Here is a 21,693-nt window from a genome sequence, read left to right as displayed (position 1 = left end):
TAGCACGAGGAGATCATATACTCAATGGAATACAATGTTCTCCTGATGTTTTGGCCATGGAAATGTCATAAGCAATTGACCAGATTTCAAAATTGAACTTTAATTGTAGAGATATCTTGTGCAGTTTAGTTTCCCCGGTTAAAGAAAATGTTTACAGAACATGCCGTCGGGCGATTAAAAAGGTTAGAGTCCACTTTAGGGCTGATTGTATAAAAGTATTTTGCTGTGAATATATTTTCCGAACTATTACGCCCTATAACAACTTAAACGGGTAGCTATGGTAATTGCTATACAAATCTGACCATTGAATTAGAGAATTTAGATCGACATATCTAACAAGTACTCTGAACCTAAAACTCCGAATAATCAGATTGGATGCTTGAAATTTAATGACTAGGTCCTCAAAATACCAGCATTATCTGCAACTATGCAAGAATCCCAACAAGTATTTTTTTTTAAGTAACACTATTTAGACTAATTGTTAATATTTCTCCAAAATTTAGCAGTGCTTTTTGTTTTTGAAATTTGTATCAAAGGTTCCTTGCATCACCCAGATTCTCCTCTTACTATGAAAGTAAGAAAAAAGTCTAGTCATGAAGCAAATACCTTGAAGTGTTATTGGGGAAGCTTTAAAAATGCAAGATAACAAGAAGCACAAGTTAGAAACATGGAAGAAAAATGCAAATTACAATCCAGGAAGTTACATAATTCCGCATTAAATGGTTTATTTCGTTAAAAAGCTGCTCGAAATAAATCACACAGAAGCAAGACACAGTAAAAGGAAGGTTGCAGCCATAGTATGTACAAAAATATATTATGGTTCGATTGGTTTTGGCTACTTATTGTAACGTGGATAGACTTTTTTCAGTCTTACCATCAAAGACAGACAGATTTAGCAAGGAAAGCAAAATTAGGAGAAGGAGAGAGAAAGGAGTGAGATGAGGTTTTGTAAGTAGTGCAGAGACACAATGACACTTTGCAAGCCACACTGACTTGTTTGACAAGCTTGCGTTAGCACAGAAACACAAGTCAATGTTCATTAAAATAGATATCCATTTATCCATCAAAGATTAACATTCTATAGTCACATGTTTACAACATTTACAACACAGGTTCACTCGATGTTTGGAAAGTCAGAGATGATCAGTTTTCTGCTTCACAACAATGTAAATTTAATTGCTGCCTTTTGTTTTAATGATTTGAGGCCTGCATCATTTTCCTCGCCAAACATTAAAAGGATAGAATTTGCCATTTTGATTGGACAATACTAACAAACAAACATGATCTAAGTATTCATTTTTAGCTAGGCTGAAGCAGCCAGCATGCTATATTTTAAAGTAAGATTTTAGGAAAAGGTTGTGAAGGAAGATACTTTCCTGAGCTCTTTTAAAGAAAAACGGTTCTCAAAGGATTTATACATTTTTTCAACAGTGACCCACATAACTGATGAAATATTTTACTGACCTGGAATTTAAAAAGGAACTTGGAAAAATAATATATTGACCCAATTTTAAAAATGATGGAATTTAGTATGCAGAAATAGAAGACTCAGCTACACGTTTTGACCTGATCTTGCTGTATTGCAAATGGAATTTTGCTCATAACATTGCATTTTCCACACAAGTAGAATGTCACTATTTTTCCTTCAGGAAACGCATTCTAAATCGAATTGATCAAATTAGCAAGTTTGGTCTACTTTTCTATGCTATACCCACAAATTTAGAGAACATAACATCGCACCCCCATGGGTCACATTCCAGCTTCATTCCAATTCAATTGGCTGTATTCTACCAAACGTTCATAAACATGAAGCAGAAGCAAAATCATCTCTCCTTCGGTAAAATGTAATGTTTTGAGTTTGATTTAATCTCAACAGAGCAAGATCTGGGTCACAGCACATAGCAGGGGAATTTGTTTGAGTAAACCTATTCCTCACCATTTTAAAACTTGCATTACATTTTATTTCACAAAGAAATATGTCATTTCTGCATTGTGATCAAGTGCAAATGAGTTTTGTTCATCTGAAAAATTTCTTCTTAGCTTATTCAAATAATTTAATCAAACACAAGTGATTGCAAGTTAATATATAATCTTGATACAGCTGTGCTTTCACATAACTGGTTTTATTGCATTAACCAGAAAAAGTTAAACATTTCTAAATTCCTACACTGGAGTTCAACCCCCAACAATCTATTTATTTACAGAACATGCTGGAAATGCACATCAAATCTGGCAGCATCTATGGAGAGAGAAACAGGTTTAATGTTTCATGACAATGACCGGTATATCAGAACAGTTCTGACAAAGGGTCACTTGACCTGAAATGCGAATTTTATTTCTCTCTCCTTTAGATGTTGCCAAACCTGCTGAGTATGTCGAGTATTTTCTGCCTTTATTTCCGATTTCCTGCATTCGCAGTGCTTTGGTCTCATAACATATTTATTTAGGTTTCTTCATTGTTTTAACATTAAAGTGTGAATACCAAATAAGCCTATGAATGTCTGGTAGCAGTGATTGGCGTTTCAGAAACAAGACAAATAACCTAATGAATGTTACAATGCTCAAATTACTTCACTTATACTTAGTTAAAGTCATCTTCCTTAATTTTGCAGTGGGCTAGCCACAGAAATATTCCAAACATTAAACCTAAATTTCTAGTCTATTAATTTTACACTTGTGGAGTTTAATGGTGATGCATCAAAGCTAGTCTCTGAAGAAATAAAAACACATCCAATTACTATTTCATAATATCAGATTCTTAACAGAGGCTGAGCATAAAATATTGTACAACTGTTGAATTGTACATTTTGGAATGGAAGGTGCACATTAAATTTAAAATCAATCTCTGCTTTCCAGCACTGATGTAATTGAGTATTTTCAGAGTGGTTCCATTTTTGGGTGTCTACATGAAAATGGTGAGACTGACTGCCATAAAAATAGCCAGATCGACAGTAATTTTGTCCTAATTTATGCAGTGAAAGAATTCCCATCAAATTACGATTCAGGATTTTTTTTAAAACCAGCTAACTTAGTAACAAAGGAAAAAGCAATATTGCCTCACCCCAAACCCTGAAAGCAGAAATTGAACACTTAATAATACTTAATAATAGTAAATGCACAGGAAAAACTTCCCATTAAAATGAGAATTTGTTATTTGAAAACAATTTTGGATTCATTAATATTTCTATCTCTAGCAAAATATAATTATAATACCCCCGTGTGAGGTGACTATGAAATTGGTTTGATTTTATGTTTTAGTTCAAATTAACATGGCGAAAGGAGTTTATCCTGGTTAAAATTAAATTACTTGATCAACAAATTTATGAAATAACTTGAAAATTACTGGGTAAAAGTGTTATGCACAAAGTGAATATATTGTCTGTCATAGTATACTGTGTTGGGGGCAATTTAAAAAGAGTCATTATCTCACAGGTGGTGACCATTAGGCCTATCAAGTCCATGTCTGTTCCCTGTAGAGCAATCCAATCAGTCCGTTAAAGTATATCTTTTTCCACCACTTACAGTCATTCATATATAACAGGAAAATATTTCTGCATTATTTACAAGCTGATTTGGTTAACTACTAATATGATTATACACCTCCTGATGCTCTGGGATAGTTTTGGTGTGCACATACACAATATTGTGATACACAATTAGGAGTGCTTACCTCTTTTTCATTTCTAGTAGCTGATTATTGAGTGCAGATCGCTCTTCTTCGAGCTGAAGTAAAAAATAAAATCTTTGTTACCAAGGTGTTCAAGGTTGACAGCTTATATTTGTTGTCTAAATACTTGAGCTCCAATGAGATATATTTAAAAGAATCTACAACCAGAAGTGAAATACTGATGTCATTAACATTATCCAATGTCTACATGTTTATCACCTTAATTACCACTACAATTCCTGAATATTTAATTGCTAAGTTAATAAGATAAACGTCACACGTATTGTAAGAAGCAGCACAGAAGCAGGCACTCACATATTGCTATTTATTTCTACATAAATCTATTCTGGCTTGTAAGGAAAATTATGCTCGAATGGAAGCAGGATCAATTGAAGCTTTCAAAACTGGATTGTTAGCTGAAAAAGAAACATTTTCAGGGGTATGGGGAATAGGCTGTGGAGTAATATGATTGAGGGTTTCAGCAGCTGATGAGTGGAAGAGGAGCAGTTGAAGTAGATAATGCTCGTATGAAAGTGAAGTTTAAAGTTAATTTATTAGTGTCACAAGTAGGCTTACAATAACTTTGCAATGAAGTTACTGTGGAAATCCCCAAGTTGCCACACTCCGGTGCCTGTTCAGGTACACGGGGAGAATTTAACATGGCCAATGCACCTCACCAGCACATCTTTCAGACTGTGGGAGGAAAGCGGAGCACCCAGAGGAAACACGGGGAGAACATGCAGACTCCGCACAGACAGTGACCCAGGCCAGGAATTGAACCTAATGTCTGGCGCTTTGAGGCAGCAGTGCTAACCACTGTACCCCCGTGCCGGCCATATTTAAAGATTTTAACCAGTTTGAAAACAAGCTGTATTCAAATTTAACTTCCACAATGTTGCATGTTACCTGCATCTTTGCAGTTTCACATGGCAGGTGAAATTTAATGCAGTGAATGGATACATTTTGGGAAGAAGAATGCAGTTGAGAAAGTGATTTAATAGGCATATGGGGTCTTGTCCTTTATAAATAGAGGCATAGAGTACAGAACAAATTAACTTATGATGAACCTTTATAATAAACTAGTTTGGCCTCAGCTGGAGTATTGTGTCCAAGTCTGGGGCCTACATTTTAGGAAGGATGTGACGGCATTAGAAAAGGTGCAGAAAAGGTTTACAAGAATGGTTCCAGGAATGAGGGACTTCATTTATGTACATCGATTAGAAAAGCTGGGCTTGTTCTCCTTAGAGAAGAGAAGGTTGAAAGCTTTGATACAGGTGTTCAAAATCATAGGAGTAGATGGGGAGAAACGTTCCCATTGGCGGAAGTGTTGAGAACCACTCCATGGTAATTGGCAAAAGAAGCAATGGTGACTCAAGAACAAACAGTTTTTTCCCCACAGCAAATTGTTAGGATCTGGAATGTATGCCCTGAGAGTATAGTGAAAGCCGATTCAATCATGGCTGACAAAAAGGGAATTGGATAAGCAACTGAAGAGAAAAAAATGTACAAGACTGTGGAGAAAAGGATCTGAAGTGGAACAGGTAGATTTGCTCTTGCAGACAGTCAGCACAGATATAACAGGGTGAATGGTGACCATTCTATGATATAAAATGATACCTATGCTCAAAAGACCACTTCCAATGGTAATACATTTCTATAACAAGCTTTATTTGCCTCAAGTGCTGCAGCATTAAAAGTGTAGTCACCAAGATTGCAAATGGTGCAAAAAACAGGATCTGGTTTTTAAAAAGAATTCTCATTAAACTCAGCAATGTTGCTAAAATATGCAAATTTAGTTAAAATTGCTGCTTATGGAGTACAAATCAGTGGACAATTTTTTTGGCATGAATTTGAAAGAAAAAAATGCCATCATTTTGATACCTGTGTATTTACTCATAACTCAAGAAGATAAAGAGTATAAATCAAGCCCTGACTTATAAATTATTGTACAATATACACTTACAATAGATTAAAATATACAGATCAATTTGAAGAGCTAGCCCCACGGCAAGCATGTTTGTGCTGACTGGCCTCCTGTGTCGTAAATTCTACAATTTAACAACAGCAAGTTGATCAAAATGATTCAACACTGGTATGATACTGTTACTTTTTATGAATGTATTTCACGGGGAATTGAAAAAGTGAGTAAATACACGTCTATGGCGCAGGCTCGATGGGCCAAATGGCCTCCTTGTGCACCGTAGGGATTCTATGATTCTAAGTTCATAGGCTTCAGTGATCTGAGGAAGCTATGAATGTCAATCTATCTAATTGTTTTAGCAATTTTTATTGAATAGGTGACAATAAGTTAACAGCATTAACGATGGAAATATTATTATTATATTTCCATCAAGTCAATTCTTCTCAAAGCATTTCTTGGAGATCAAATAGAAGTAACCATTGTGAAGTAGGCAAATGAAGTAGAGAATCCCTCAAACAGAAATGACCTGAATAACCAGTTAATCTGTATTGGCAATTCTGACTAAGGCAAGAATACCGGTTAGGATTAGTCTTCTTTGAATTATGCTACAGGGCGTATGTCTAACTGACCACAAGAACATTAAAAAAAAATGGAGTAGGCGCAGGCAATTTGGCCTCTCAAGCTTGCTCTGCCATTCAATAAGATTCTGGCAGATTTTATTATGGTCTGAACTTCACTTTCCTGCCATAACTTTCAACAGCATTGCAGATCAAAATTCTAATTCAACTTTGAAGATATTAAATGACCCAGCCTCCACTGGTCTCTGGGGTAGGGGATTCCAATAATTGACAATCCCGCAAGAAGAAATTGCCCTTACCCCTGCCTTAAATGTGCTTTCTAATTTAGATTCACCCACAAGTGGAAACATCTCTCAGCATTAACCCTGTCAAGCAACCTCAGAAATGTTTGTTTCAATAAGATCACCTGGGCGGCACGATGGCACAGCGGTTTGCACTGCTGCCTCACACCACCAGTGACCTGGGTTTGATTCACTGTCTGTGCAGAGTTGCATGTTCTCCCTGTCTCTGCGTGGGTTTCCTCTGGGTGCTCCAGTTTCCTCCCACAGTCCGAAAGATGTGCTGTTTAGGTGCATTGGCCATGCTAAATTCTCCCTCAGTGTACCCAAACAGATGCCGGAGTGTGATGACGAGGGGATTTTTGCAGTAACTTCTTTGCAGTGTTAATGCAAGCCTACTTGTTACATTAATACACTAAATTAAACTCTCATCCATCTACATTCCAATGAGTGTAGGCCCAACCTGCTCAACCTATTCTCATAAGGCAATCCTTTCATCACAGGAATCAACCGAGTAAATCTCTGACCTCCCTTGGATGCCATGTAGGAGAGATCCTTAAATTAGGATAAAACTGTATGCAGTACAGTAAGTCATCACTTAACATTAAATTTGGATTCCTGAAAAGTACAACTTTAAGCAGAACAATGCTAAGCAAAACGATATCAAGTCAATCAGATCTTCCCATTAAAACAAATGTAGCAACGGTAGCTAATTTCCGTAGGACCTTTTTCCCCAGGAAAAATATAAAATATTATACCTTGCAAGTTGAAATATTGTACATTGCCAAATTCCTACTTTCATACTTGAAATAACTTTTAAAATAAATTTAAAAATAGAAGAGAATCATGCTAACTCTTTCAACTTAGCTGCCGCTCCCCCACAAGTTTAAATTGTACCATGTTGTGGTCGTTATCATTAAAATGCTCCTCGCCACCACCTCAACTACCTGTCCAGCTGATTCTCCAGAATTACATCCAGCGCTGCGCCGTCAGTTGTTGGACCTTCTAGATATTGACCCAAAAGGTTCTGCTGCACACATTTCAAGAAATCCACTCCATCCAACCCCTCAACACAATGTCCATCCCAATTAATGTTGGACAAGTCGAAATCATCTTATAATTACTCTATTGTTATTGTTTTTACATACCTCTGCAAATTGTGCACATATTTGCTCCTCGATTTCCCACCATCTATATTTATAATAAACACCTAACAATGTGGCTGCTCCATTTTTATTCCTAAGCTCTACCCACAAAGCTTCATTCTAAGCCCCTTCAAGATATCATCTCTCCTTACTGCAGTAACTGACTCCTTAACTAATAATGCAATGCCTTCTCCTCTTTTACCTCTTCCCCTATCTCGCCTGAAGATTATATATCCCAGAATGTTGAGCTGCCAATACTGCCCCTCCCGCAACCATCTGTGTGATGGCTATTATGTCACAATTCCACGTGTCAATCCTCGCCCTTAGCTCATCCGTTTTACCTGTAATACACCTGGCATTAAAGTAGAGGCCATCCAGCCTTGCCTTGCTCCCTTGAAACTTAACATAGCTGTACTCCATCTGATTGGAGTTCTAAATGTTTGGATAGCCTCAATGCAAGTCATTGCGCCCAAAGGTTAATTACACAAAGGTATCCATAGTTAAAGACTAATTGGCAGCCTCCATATCCCGGCCATAAGATGGCTGGGAAATGAAATGAAAAAAGAAAAGTCAAAATATTCATGCTTATGACTTGGAGGGTGACAAATAATTGCATTATCAAATGTAAATTTTTAAAAATATACTTTTTTCAATTTATAAAATTGGAATTTTTTTTAAAAATCACCACAAACAGGCCAGTCTTTGCATCAGGATTGTTAACCCTGCATTTCTGAAGCCAGATAATGAAACATAACCTTTTGCCACTTCGCCCAGATTTACTACTGTTCTTTGCTTCGAACGGCGTAGCTAAGTCTAAACAATAGAGTACAGTGCAATATTTAAATGCCTAAAATTAGAAGCATTGCGAAACTGAAGTTATTGCTTGGGATGCAAGCCCATAAAACATAGGAGCAGAATTAGGCCTCTCGGTCCATCGAGTTTGCTCGACCATTCAATCATGGCTGATATTTTTCTCATCCCGATTCTCCTGCCTTTTCCCCATAACCCCTGATCCCCTTATTAATCAAGAACCTATCTCTGTCTTAAAGACACTCAATGACCTGCCCTCCACAGCCTTCTGCGGCAAAGAGTTCCACAGACTCACCACTCTCTGGCTGAAGAAATTCCTCCTCATCTTTATTTTAAAAGATCATCCCTTTAGCCTGAGGTTGTGCTCTCTGGTTCTAGTTTTTCCTACTAGTGGAAACATCCTCTCCATGTCCACTCTATCCAGGCCTCGCAGTATCCTGTAAGTTTCAATAAGATTCCCCCTCATCCTTCTAAACTCCAATGAGTACAGACCCAGAGTCCTCAACTGTTCCTCATACAACAAGCTCTTCATTCCAGGGATCATTCTTGTGAACCTCCTCTGGACTCTTTCCAAGGCTAGCACATCCTTCCTTAGATATGGGGCCTAACACTGCTCACAATACTCCAAATGAGGTCTGACCAGAGCCTTATACAGCCTCAGAAGTACATCCCTGCTCTTGTATTCTAACCTTCTCGACATGAATGCTAACATTGCATTTGCCTTCCTAACTGCCGACTGAACCTGCACGTTAACCTTGAGAATCTTGAACAATGATTCCCAAGTCCCTTTGTGTATCTGATTTCTTAAGCATTTCCCCATTTAGAAAATAGCCTATGCCTCCATTTCCTCCTTCCAAAGTGCATAACCTCATTTTCCACATTGTAATCTATCTGCCACTTCTTTACCCACTCTCCTAATCTGTCCAAGTCCTTTTGCAACCCCCCTTCTTCCTCAATACTACCTGTCCTCTACATATCTTTGTATCATCTGCAAACTTAGCAACAGTGCCTTCAGTTCCTTCCTCCAAATAATGTAGGGTCTTTCGGACACATCCTTACAAGGTAAAAGCCACTCTTGGGTCTTGGTGACAAACTGTGTCAGGGTTAGGTTAATTCCACCTTAATCAGCATCTGATTTATCAGTTACAAATTAACTTTATGAAAAATATGGGTAATAAGCTATTCTATAAAATATTTAGGAAAATTGTTTAAACTATAATTTAATCTGATGAGCTCTGATTACCATAAAAAAACTTTGCACTTTATTGCCCTAACATCTAATGTAATGATATCTCACTTAGTTGAGGAGCTGGAACACTTTTTATGTATGATGGAAACACACATTGTTCCATTACTTAAAAATACTAAAAATTGGAGTTTCACAAATCAACGCTAGTAAATTATTTTCACCCTGTAGAACTTTCTTTGGTGAATTTTGAAAATGGAAGTTAGTGTTGATTGCAGTATTGGTTCCAACTGCCTACACACATTGTTCACATCAGCCTACAGAACGAACAGGAAACCCAGCAGAGAAAATTCTGCTTGATAATTTAGAGAACAAAAATTATGAAAAATCACAAGCAGATTGAAGTCATCAATGGAAATATTATCACAATGGTAAACAAATGCCTAAAATACACCAAAACAAAACCGGAATTAAATTATGTAAATGGAGACTTTTGAATACATGTTGCTTGGGGTATAGATTGTGATTATAGATATCCCAAGTCCAAATCTTACAACTAACAAAAGAAAGAAAGTGCTAATGATTAACTAGCTCAGCCATCTATGTAACTAATCTGACCATTACATCATTAATAAAAACATGCCTCTTGATTAACACCTCAAATGTGGCTTGTAGAACAAAATGACTAAATAGGAAAGAATATTGGATAAATAAAGTCTTTAAAAAATATGTTTAATTATACTGATTATGAAATTAACAAGCGTTAGTGTCATCCAGTTTGAAATTCTCAAAGTGCCAGCTTTGAGTTATGGTGTGGAACGATTCAAACATTCTTTCTCGGCACATACCTTCTGATGACTGGTGACTTCGTCCTTGCTTTTGCCCAGCTCGCTTGCAAGTTTGCCGTTTTCCTCATGCAGTGCTGCCAGCTGCTGGGACTTCTGGGCTGCTGCCAGCTTCAGCTCCTCTCTGCAAAGGCAAAGTGAGTGCACGGTTACTATAGTAACCGCTGATGAGAGTCAAGTGAAGAAGCAGTGGGAGAGAATCAGCATCATATCTTTAAAATGCTTCTAGGTCACGAACGCTAATCTGATGTGAAATGTGCAAAATAATTTTTATGGCTACAAATATAAACCTTGCACTTCAAAAATAAACCAGGGGCTTCAGAGCTGCAAAACTTCATCCAGGGAGCTATCATGAGGTCTTAGACAATAGCAGGAGAAATATTTTTAGAATTATTTTGTAAGCTTTCTCATATTCATTGGTACCAACATACAGATCCATCTATATCATACAGCTGCAGCTAAAACCAAAGTTTAATTGACATTGAATTCATTGACTGTATTTACAATGGTAAAATGCTCCACATCTACATCCCAATAACAAACCTCTTTGAAAGGCAATATGGCTAAACTCAGTTGCGTTTCCTTTTAATGACTAATGTACAAAATCTAGATTTTTGCAACGGGCTACCTAGTGACCTAATCCACTTAAAAAAAAATCTCTCAATGATGCAAGTAGATTTATACACTGAATCACCATGACACTGGGATAACGCTGTGCGCTGACCCACACTTCCTCACATGGTAAATTCCTGACCTCAGACAGAACTATATGAAAAGGTAGGAGTGAAGAAAATGTTTCTTGTCGGGGATAGGTGGAAATGGAACAGTAAGAGTACAAGGCAGCTAAGATCACCTATCAACCAGCTGAGAACAGCACTGGCAGGAAAGCTGGAATTATTCAGCAATGGTGAATGGTACAGGCTGAAGGACAACACAAAAATAACACAGCAGGGGGCGTGTCAAGTTTCCCATGCTGAGGCACAGTGAACAAGAACAAGATACAGCATCATTAAAAAGAAAACAAACTCAAATTTGAAATTAGAAATAAAAATAGCCAACAGGTCTGTCTGTATCTAACGAAAAACAAAACCCGTTTCAAATATGTACTCTTTATCGGTGTGGAATAGTGAAGAGAATCACAATAAGGTTGTTAATGTTAATTCCCTGCAACATGCTGAACAGAAATCTACAATGATACAGAAGGGATCAGTGAAATGAGGCGGAGAGATAAAAGAACAAAAGAATATGCAAATAGCAGAATCTATTTGCCCTGTAAGAAAGAGGAAAACCAGAGAGAGAAAAAAAACAAGCTGCATAAACAGATCTGAAATTAAAACAAAACTCATGTACTTCCACAAACCTCAAACCCAAATCCCAGCCAGCAATGTTTGCGGACTAGGAGTCTCCAACTCAAATGCTCAGGAAATTTTGAATGCTTTTGTGGGGAAAGTGGAGTCAAAGGAAGTAAAACAGAACTCTTTGAACAACAAGGAGAAAGAAATGCAGGCTTTAGATGGGGAAATTGGGATGGAAAGAAGTTTGGTCAAAGTAGTTGTGGAAATTAAGAGGTGTATGTGGGAAGCTCATTAGCAGAAATAGAAGATGGAAAGTCCAGGGAGGGCATGGAAGAGATAAAATAAATGCGAAGGGAGCAAGATGGGCGAAAATCAGAATGAATTGTAAGTGAAGGCAAGAGTGAAACTTTCGCCCCACAGGAGGTCTCTCAAGGAAGACAGAAGATGTCTCCTGGGCTTACGGCAAGATTAGATATTTTGGTTGGACACTTTTTAGTGACCCCAGTGGGGAGCGGGGAGAGGAAGGGCTCTAAAGGAGGTTGCCCCATGCTCCTGCTCGATTTTAACCTGCGTAGTGAAACCTGGCAGGCTGGTGGCCTTCCTTCTGTTTAAACCAGCTGTATGTTATTGTGACAAAAATGGAATGAGGTCCATAAGTCACCATTAGTTTGCCACTTAGGGGCAAATATATATACCTCTATATAGGAGGTGCCTGACACCTCACCTACACACCATAATATGGGGTACAGGAAGGCAGTGGGCTGACCACCAGCTTCATTTATGTGCCCCCCCCCCCCAGGCTTCAACTATACCAGGAGGGTCCGTAAAATTCACCCCAATAATTTGTTACATGGAAAACACAAGAATGTTTCAAGATTTAATAAAATGAAAAAATGTCAAATTATTCTACAAAACTTGAATTTGCATTTATTCAACTTGCACTAACTTCATGTCGCAAATGTAGAAAAAATTTCCACAGCATTTAACAAAGGTATGAGAACAAAGGTTACACGAAGCCAAATGAGGATATGAGGGGAGATGACCAAATGCTGAGTGACAGACATGGTTTTTTAAAAAAAGTAGCTTAAACAACAAAAGAGAAGTTATAGGGTTTTTGACCTGGGTTGGCGATAATTCCTGAAAGCTGATGATTCAGTGGCATCAATCTCAATTCACAACTATCCCGACAATGAAGCTGCGACAGCAGCCTACTGCAGGACTGGGATAACATTAAGGATTGGGCTGACAGGTAGCAAGTCACACAAGTGCTGGATAATGACCACTTTGATCTAGGAGGAACTCCAGCCCTCTCTCCTTGACATTAAATGGTACCACTGCAGCAGAATTGTCCACTAACAACATCTGGAACTCTAACACCATCATCCGTGCTACATCATCACAAAGTGCAGTGTTTCTCAGAGAAGGCTTACGACCTTCTCAGGGCAACAAGGAATGGGCAATAGATGCAATATTGCCAACATTGAAAAGGCTAAAAACAGTTTAAAATAAATCAAAAAACAACTTGTTTGCTTTATAGTTGCTGGTTTGTTGTGGTTTTTTTCATGGAGCACTTGGACAGTGCTAAAATGAAGTGGCAACAATTGCACTGTACATGCTTAAAAATAAAGAGCTTGTTTCAATACCAAATGATCAGGGACTAATGAGCAACAGCTGCAGACGTCACCTGTTATCAGGGATCAATACATAATAGTACTTGAGATTTTTCAGTCATGGCATTTTAACCGACCAGTTTTTTCTAAAAGGTTCTTCCATGGGAAATCAGCATTTGCTGCCCATCCCTAATGGATAATAATAACTGGACGGCACAGTGGCACAAGTGATTAGCACTGCTGCCTCACAACTCCAGGGACCTGGGTTCGATTCTCGATTTGGATCACTATCTGTGTGGAGTTTGCACGTTCTCCCTGTGTCTGCATGGGTTTCCTTCAGGTGCTCCAGTTTCCTCCCACATAGTTTAAGATGTGCAGGTTAGGTTGATTGGTCATGTAAATTACCCCTTAGTGTCCCAGGATGTGTAGGTTAGAGGATTAGCAGGGTAAATGTGGGGGGATGGGGCCTGGGGTGGGATTGTTGTCGGTGCAGACTTGATGGACCGAATGTCCTCCTCCTGCACTGTAGGGTTTCTATGATTTTCTATGATTCTATAATTGCCCTCGAGAAGGTGCTGACAAGTCGCCTGCAGTCCGTACTGCTGAACTCCCATAGAAGGAAGTTCCAGGATTTTAACCCAGTGACAGTGCCAATTCAGGATGGTATGCACACGTGGTACTGTTCTCACACATCTGCTACCCTTGTCCTTTGAGGTAGGTTTGGAAGGTGCTACTGAAGGATCCTGGGTGAGTTGCCGCAGGACACCATGTAGGTGATGCACACTGCTACCTCCAGTGGTGGTTATGGAGAAAGCTAATGTTTAAGGTGATGGATGGGGTACCTATCAAGCATACTGCTTTATTTTAGATGATGTTGAGCTCCTCGAGTGTTGTTGGAGGTGCACTGATTCAGGTAAGTGGACAGTATTCCATCACTCTCCTTACTTGTGCTTTGCAGATGATGGACAAGCTTTGGGGAGTCAGGAGATGAGTTATGTGCCACAGTATTCCCAGGCTGCTCTTGAAGCCACAATACTTATATGGTTGGTTCAGTCTAGTTTCTAATTAATGGTAACCCCTGGGATGTTGGTTATTGGGGATTTAGTGATGGTAATGCCATAGAATACCAAGGGGAGATGGTCAGATTCTCTCTTGTTGGGGATGGTCATTGCCTATCACTTACATGGCATGAATGTTACTTGCTACTTAAGCTCATCAGCCTGAATGTTATTGAGGTCTTGCTGCATATGGACGCAAACTTCTTCACCTTCTAAGTGATCGCGAAAGGAATGGAACATTGTGCAAACAACAGCAAATATCCCCACTCCTGACTTTATGGTGGATGGAAGGTCATTGATGAAGGAGCTGAAGGACAGAACACTATCCTGAGGAACTCCCGCAGTGATATCTTGGGACAACCACAACTATTTCCCTTTGTGCGAGGTATGACCCCAACCAGTGGAGATTGTCCCCAAATGCCAACTTCATTGGTCTGACCACACATGGTCAAATGTTCATTGGTGCCAAGGGCAGTCACTCTCATGTCACCTTGAGTTCAGCTCTTCTGTCCATGTTTGGACCAAGGCTATAATGAGGCCAGGAGCAGAGACCTTGGCGAAACCCAACTAAGCAGACAGCAAGGTATTGCTGAGTAAGTACTGCTGTCAATCCTTTCCATCACTTTGCTAATGACTGAGAGTGGGCTGATGGATCAATAAATGGCCAAGTTGGATCTGTCCTGCTTTTTGCAGACAGGACAAATCTGGGCAGTTTTCTACATTGTTGGGTAGATGCCAGTGCAGCAGCTGCACCGCAACAGCTTGGGCTGGGGTGCGGCTAGTTCTGGAGTACAAGTCTTCACTACTATTGCTGGAATGCTGTCCGGTTCCATAGCTTAGCAGTATCCAGTGCCTTCAGCCATTTCTTGGTTTCACATGGAATGAATTGAATTGGCTGAAAACTGGTATCTGAGATGCTGGGGACCTCAGGAGGAGGCGGAGATGGATCATCCACTCACTGGCTGAAGATGGTTGCAAATGTTGCAGCCTTTTCCTTTGCACTGATGGGCTTCCCCATCATTGAGAATGGAGATATTTGTGGTACCTCCTCCTCCTCCAGTTAGTTATGTAATAGTCCACCACCATTCATAACTGGACATGACAGGAATGCAGAGCTTGGATCTGGTTGGTTGGAATAACTTATCTCTGTCAATTGCATGCTGCTTCCACTGTTTGGCATGTAAATAGTCCTGTGCTTTACTCGAGTGTCAATGCCTGGTGATGCTCTTAGCATGCCAACTGTTCTCTTTGAGCCAGGATTGATCTCAGAGCTTAATGGTAAATGGTAGAGTGGAGAATGAGGTTACAGCCGGGTCATGAGGCTACAGATTGTGGTTAAATTCAATTCTGCTGCTGCCCCACAGCACCTTATACATGCCCAGTTTAGAGTTACTATATCGGTTTGAGACGATCCCATTTAGCACGGTGGTACAGCTACACATTATGGAGGGTATCCTCAATGTGAAAATGGGACTTCATTCCACAAGGACAGTGTGGTGGTCAGTCCTACCAATACAGTCATAGACGCATCTGGAACAGGTAGACAACTAAGGACAAGATCAAGTGGGTTTTTCCCTCCTGTTGGTTGCCTCATCTGCTCCCACAGACTAGATAGGACTCAGTATTGACACTACTGAACCACACTTGGCGAAGGACACTGAAGTCCCCCATTGGGAGTACGTTCTATGCCCTTGCCATTCTCAGTGCTTCCTCCAAGTGGTGTTCAACATTGAGGAGTACTAATTCATCAGCTGATATGGGGTAGTAGGTGGTAATGAGCAGATGGTTTCCGTGCCCACATTTGAACTGATGCCATGAAACTTCATGGGGTCCAGGGTCAATGTTGAGCACTCCCAGGGCAACTCCCTCCTCACCGTATACCACTGTGCCTCCACCACCTCTGCTGAGTCTGTCATGCCAGTGGGACTGAGGCTTTTAACCAGCCAATTAAGAGCTTGTTTTTGTCTCCACTGCCATAACATGGGGGGACTTGATGAAGGAGGCCAGGATGCTTTTTCACCAACTCAGGCTAGAAGGCAGAGAGAAATAGGTTCAAACTATCTTATTATGCATTTCTTATGGTACACAGTGCATTCATTCTGTACCAGACTGTAGTTGTGGTCTTCAAACAAGAAGTAAATATCCTATTGATGATCAGTACGTCACTAGGTCACTAAACAGTTCAAGTTAAGATGTGTAAAAGGCATCATGCAATTTTACCGCAGATAACTATTTTTCAAATGGTGAAACAAAATTAAAAGGCACCTTAATGTCTATACTCACTAGTTTTTAAATGTGAGATTCATTTTAGAGGCTTGCATTTCAAAATAGAGAGAAGAAAATGAAATGCCTATTAGATATTATAGTAACAAATCTTCCTCAGAAAACGTATTAAATCAAGTCAATAAATTGCAAGATTGATAGCGAATAACTATTGAGCCCTAGGCCCTAGCCCACATAGTTTTTCTGTAATTTAAATGGGAAAGTACAATGAAATGGCAAAGGACAAAACGTTTGAGGTATACAGCTTACACAAACCTTTTTCCCTGTTGGTAATCTAGATTAGAAAAATCAATATAGTACCATGAAAAAAACATCAGTATCTCATAAAAGTAAACTGTGCTTAACGCCACATCTTAATCACGATGTTAATACACAGTAGCAGTTAAAATTAGTTTTAAAGCACTGTACATTAAAAAAATTATTAGCTGTGGTAACATTAGATGCAGACCACGGTTTGGCAGTTACTATGAAAAACCTTCAGTTTACAATTTTTGGAAAATTATGAATAGACTGATTATAAAACAAATGCTGAAATTCTCATTAAAGCCTTTGACATCAGCAGGCTCGACTGTTCCAATAAATGGCTTCCCACCCTCATTCAAACCTCTTTTGCCCATATTCTGGGGTCACCTGTGTCATAGCTCCCACACCCAAAAATGCCTTCGGTTTAAAATTCTCCTGTGTGCGCTAAAATGTCTTCATGGCCTCACCTATCTCCCTGACTTTTTGTTCCTCTGACTGACTTCCTCCCTATAAAACACATTTGTTGTACCAATGTGCTGTTTGTCATGTTTATAAATGACCTGGATGAGGGCGTAGAAGGATGGATTAGTAAATTTGTGGATGACACTAAAGTCGGTGGAGTTGTGGACAGTGTGGAAGGATGTTGCAGGTTACAGAGGGACATAGATAAGCTGCAGAGCTGGGCTGAGGGGTGGCAAATGGAGTTTAATGCAGAAAAGTGCGAGGTGATTCACTTTGGAAGGAGTAACAGGAATACAGAGTACTGGGCTAATGGTAAGATACTTGGTAGTGTGGATGAGCAGAGAGATCTCGGTGTCCATGTGCATAGATCCCTGAAAGTTGGCACCCAGGTTGACAGGGTTGTTAAGAAGGCGTACGGTGTGTTAACTTTTATTGGTAGAGGGATTGAGTTTCAGAGCCACGAGGTCATGTTGCAGCTGTACAAAACTCTGGTGTGGCCACACTTGGAGTATTGCGTACAGTTCTAGTCGCCGCATTATAGGAAGGATGTGGAAGCATTGGAAAGGGTGCAGAGGAGATTTACCAGGATGTTGGCTGGCATGATGGGAAGGTCTTATGAGGAAAGGTTGAGGGACTTGAGGCTGTTTTCATTAGAGAGAAGGAGGTTAAGAGGTGACTTAATAGAGGCATATAAGATGATCAGGGGGTTAGATAGGGTGGACAGTGAGAGCCTTTTTCCTTGGATGATGATGGCTAGTACGAGGGGACATAGCTTTAAATTGAGGGGTGATAGATATAGGACTGATGTCAGAGGTAGGTTCTTTACTCAGAGTAATAAGGGCGTGGAATGCCCTGCCTGCAACAGTAGTGGACTCGTCAACATTAAGAGCATTCAAATGGTTATTGGATAAACATATGGATGATATTGGAATAGTGTAGGTTAGATGGGCTTTAGATTGGTTTCACAGGTCGGTGCAACATCGAGGGCCGAAGGGCCTGTACTGCGCTGTAATATTCTATGTCCTATTGGTAAGTGTGCCTTCACCAGCCTCAACGCCATGCTTTTAAATTCCCAGTTTAAATCCTTCTTACTCTCATTTCTCCTTTAAAATCTCCTTGACTAATATTTTGGACCCCATTAATCATCTCCTTTGGTTCATTTATTTCTAATGTATCCCTGCGATTCAATTTTCTACACTAAATGCATTCAATATGAAGAACTTATATTTGTATGGTGCCTTTAATGTAATAAAGTGCGCTAAGGTGCATCACAGAAGCATGACAAAGTAAAATGTGTGATTAGGTCAGATGTTTTTAAGAAATGTCTTATAGGGGACAAGTGAGGTACAGAGGTGCAGGAAGGGAATTCCAGAGGCTTAGTCAACCGAAGGCACCGGTGATGAAGAAATTAAAAATTGGAAGTGCTCAGGAGGTCAGAATTAGATGAGAGCAGATTGTGGGTTGTGCGGCTGGATGAGATTACAGAAATAGGGAGGGGGGAGGGGGGGGGGATCATGGAGGAAATTTAAAATGTAAATGAGAATTTAAAAATCAAGATGTTACTTGAATGGGAGTCAATGTAGGTTAACGAGCACAGGGGTGATACATGAATGGTAACTGATGCGAGTTAAAACATAGGTAGCAAACCTTTGAATGACCTCAAGTTTAGAAGGGCAGAAAGTTTATTTATTAGTCACAAGTAGGCTTATATTAACACAACAATGAAGTTACTGTGAAAATCTCCTAGTCGCCACACTCCAGCGCCTGTTCGGATACACTGAGGGAGAATTTAGCATAGCCAATCCGCCTAACCAGCATATCTTTCGGACTGTGGGAGGAAACCGGAACACCCGGAGGAAACCCACGCAGACACGGGGAGAACATGCAGACTCCGCATAGTGACACAAGCCGGGAATTGAACCCGGGTCTCTGGCGCTGTGAGGCAGCAGTGCTGACCACTGTGCCGCTCCAATGAATGTGGGACACCAACCAGGAATGTTCTGGAGGTAATGAAGGCATGAATGACAGTTCAGAAGAGTTGAGACAGAGGTGAAGTCAGGCAATGTTACTGAGGTGGAAATAGGTGTTTGAAGAGATGAGGTGAATGATTGGAAGCCCAGACGTCAGATATGAGACAAAACTTGCGAACAGACTGGTTTGGGCTCAGACTGTTGCCAGGGAGAGGGATGAAGTCAGTAGCTCGGGAATAGTGTTCAGAACAAGGACTCAAAACAATAGTTTCAGTCTTCCCTGTATTTAGTTGGAGGAGATTTCTGTTGATTTAGTACTGGAGTTAGATAAAGAATCTGATAACTTGCAACAATACAGGAGCTGAGAAGTGGTGGTGGTGGTGAGGGACAGCTATATGTCATTAATTTACTTATAAAAACTAATGCTGTGCTTTTGGATGATTTTGCCGGGAAGCAGGATTTCATGACAAATTGGAGGGGGTCAAGAATAGGTCTCAGGTGAAGTAAAGGAGCAGGTAGAGAAGCCACTGCAAGCAATACTCTGGATACAATTAGGTAGCTAAGAATAGGACCACATGACAGCTTTCCCACCAAGCTGGATAACAGTGGAAAGGCATTGGAGGAAGATAGTGCAGCTAATTATGTTAATGGCTACAGTCAGGTCGAGATGACGGAATACAAGCAGCAATAGGGAAGGTAAACACTAGACATCATGCATGATGTAGTCAGATGAAGAAAATATAGATATCCTATACATCCATGTATCCCAGATATATTCACTTTGACTTAAAGCAACAAATTTGGTTAAATACCGGAAATATTCCAACATGTAATTTTATTCAACAGGACATTATATGCTAGACATAGTTTTAGAAAAATTGCTTATATTTAATGTAAGCAGCAGGGTCTGTGGGAATAAAGTTTAAACAACATAAAGCAGCAGAAACAATTCCAGCCTTCAGCTGCTGTTAAAGCCATTAAGCAACTGAATCAAAAAACTAAATTGTAAATCTGAAGTTTGTTAAGATGTAGTTTGATGACATGAACATTTATGCACAAATAACACTGCAGTAACATACTCTGCATGGTAATGTCACTGGATTTTGTTGCAGAACGGAGTAAAATGAAGCTTGCAATTTCTAAACATTACAAATATTAAGCATTTGTAATAGATTAAGACAATATCTTTTCACATCACTTAAACGACAACAGAATGTCGGGAATAACATTCAAATTTGTCATCGAGGAGCTGTAGCTGAACTTGTATTTTGTAAACATACTAAAACAACTTTTGTTTCAATTAACAGCCATGAATAATCTCCATGGGGAATGTAAGAACACCCCTTAAGCACACTACACATTTCACTGAGTGACACTGTTTAATACTTTAAATAGTACATGACGATTATATTGTGAAGACAACTCAGTGCCTGATAAGTTGAGAAATTTTGGTTACAATCTAACAAAATATCTCCAATATACAGAGTCAGGGGTAGGTTACAATTTATGGATGTATGAACACACACATGCGCACACATCTTCTTGGCATTTATATTTGTGAAAAGACTTCAGACCCGATTTTAACTCTGTGCAAATGGATGGGCGCTGAGTGAGTTAAAGTCTCGCCCTTGGTGCCTGATGTTTCAGATTACTTACTGTATTATAAAAACTGAAGTGTTACATCAGTGTTCATGGACACAAACGTGCGTGCACATGCACATATAGGTGCCAGCATGCCCATTGTTGAAAGAAACTCAAGTACTTGATGCAAAGTCATTGCCCATGAAGTGTAATTAAAACCTAATGAAGCGTGTCTACAATCTGAAAAAGCGTGTTACGTGTTCTGATAAGCAGAAATTATCCACAGACAGCGAGCGGGCAATACCATACCATGCATCACCCCGCTTCTGCAGCGTGGGGGAAGAATTAAAATGCGTCGTCAGCTACATGAATTGATTTCCAATTCTGTTCAAATCTCAGCTTATATTATGCTAAGATACTTAGAAAATGGTTATAAAATACATTCAGTACTCAATTTGAATCTACAAAACCAGTCTCTTATCTGAAAACACCACAGTATTTTCACCCTTGTTTTTAAAAAAAATTCAATACATTCGACTTGGGTTTTATCATTCATGAAAAATGAAGAATGAGGTATGGAGAAATTGTGTAATACCACTTCATATTTCACTGCTCATAATGACTTAATTCATGAATTACACAAGACATTTTATAATCATGTGCATTATTTTCCCTTTACCTTTTAGATTCTCTGTGTGTTATATCACATTATTCTGTAATTAAAAGAGTAGGCAAGTGGTTGCACTAAAGTCTTGCTCAGG

At 39.5% G+C, this 21,693-nt stretch overlaps 1 protein-coding gene across 16 annotated transcripts in view; it reads right to left on the bottom strand.

Annotated features, from left to right (window-relative positions):
* The window catches only part of clip1a (CAP-GLY domain containing linker protein 1a), a 159,344-nt gene that overhangs the window by 23,260 nt on the left and 114,391 nt on the right, over positions 1-21,693 (bottom strand). For 9 of the 16 annotated variants that reach the window (XM_078227070.1, XM_078227064.1, XM_078227063.1 and 6 more), the window contains 3 exons: positions 10,434-10,554; positions 3,671-3,723; positions 607-627 (listed from right to left, as the gene is read on the bottom strand). In XM_078227070.1, the coding sequence (XP_078083196.1) occupies positions 607-627; positions 3,671-3,723; positions 10,434-10,554 (195 nt within the window). The remainder of the gene's footprint in view (positions 1-606; positions 628-3,670; positions 3,724-10,433; positions 10,555-21,693) is intronic. The other 7 variants (XM_078227066.1, XM_078227076.1, XM_078227065.1 and 4 more) reach the window with 1 other exon arrangement.

Source organism: Mustelus asterias, chromosome 13 (genome assembly GCF_964213995.1).
Source record: "Mustelus asterias chromosome 13, sMusAst1.hap1.1, whole genome shotgun sequence".
Lineage (NCBI taxonomy): Eukaryota > Metazoa > Chordata > Chondrichthyes > Carcharhiniformes > Triakidae > Mustelus > Mustelus asterias.
This window is presented reverse-complemented; position numbering and strand designations above follow the sequence as displayed.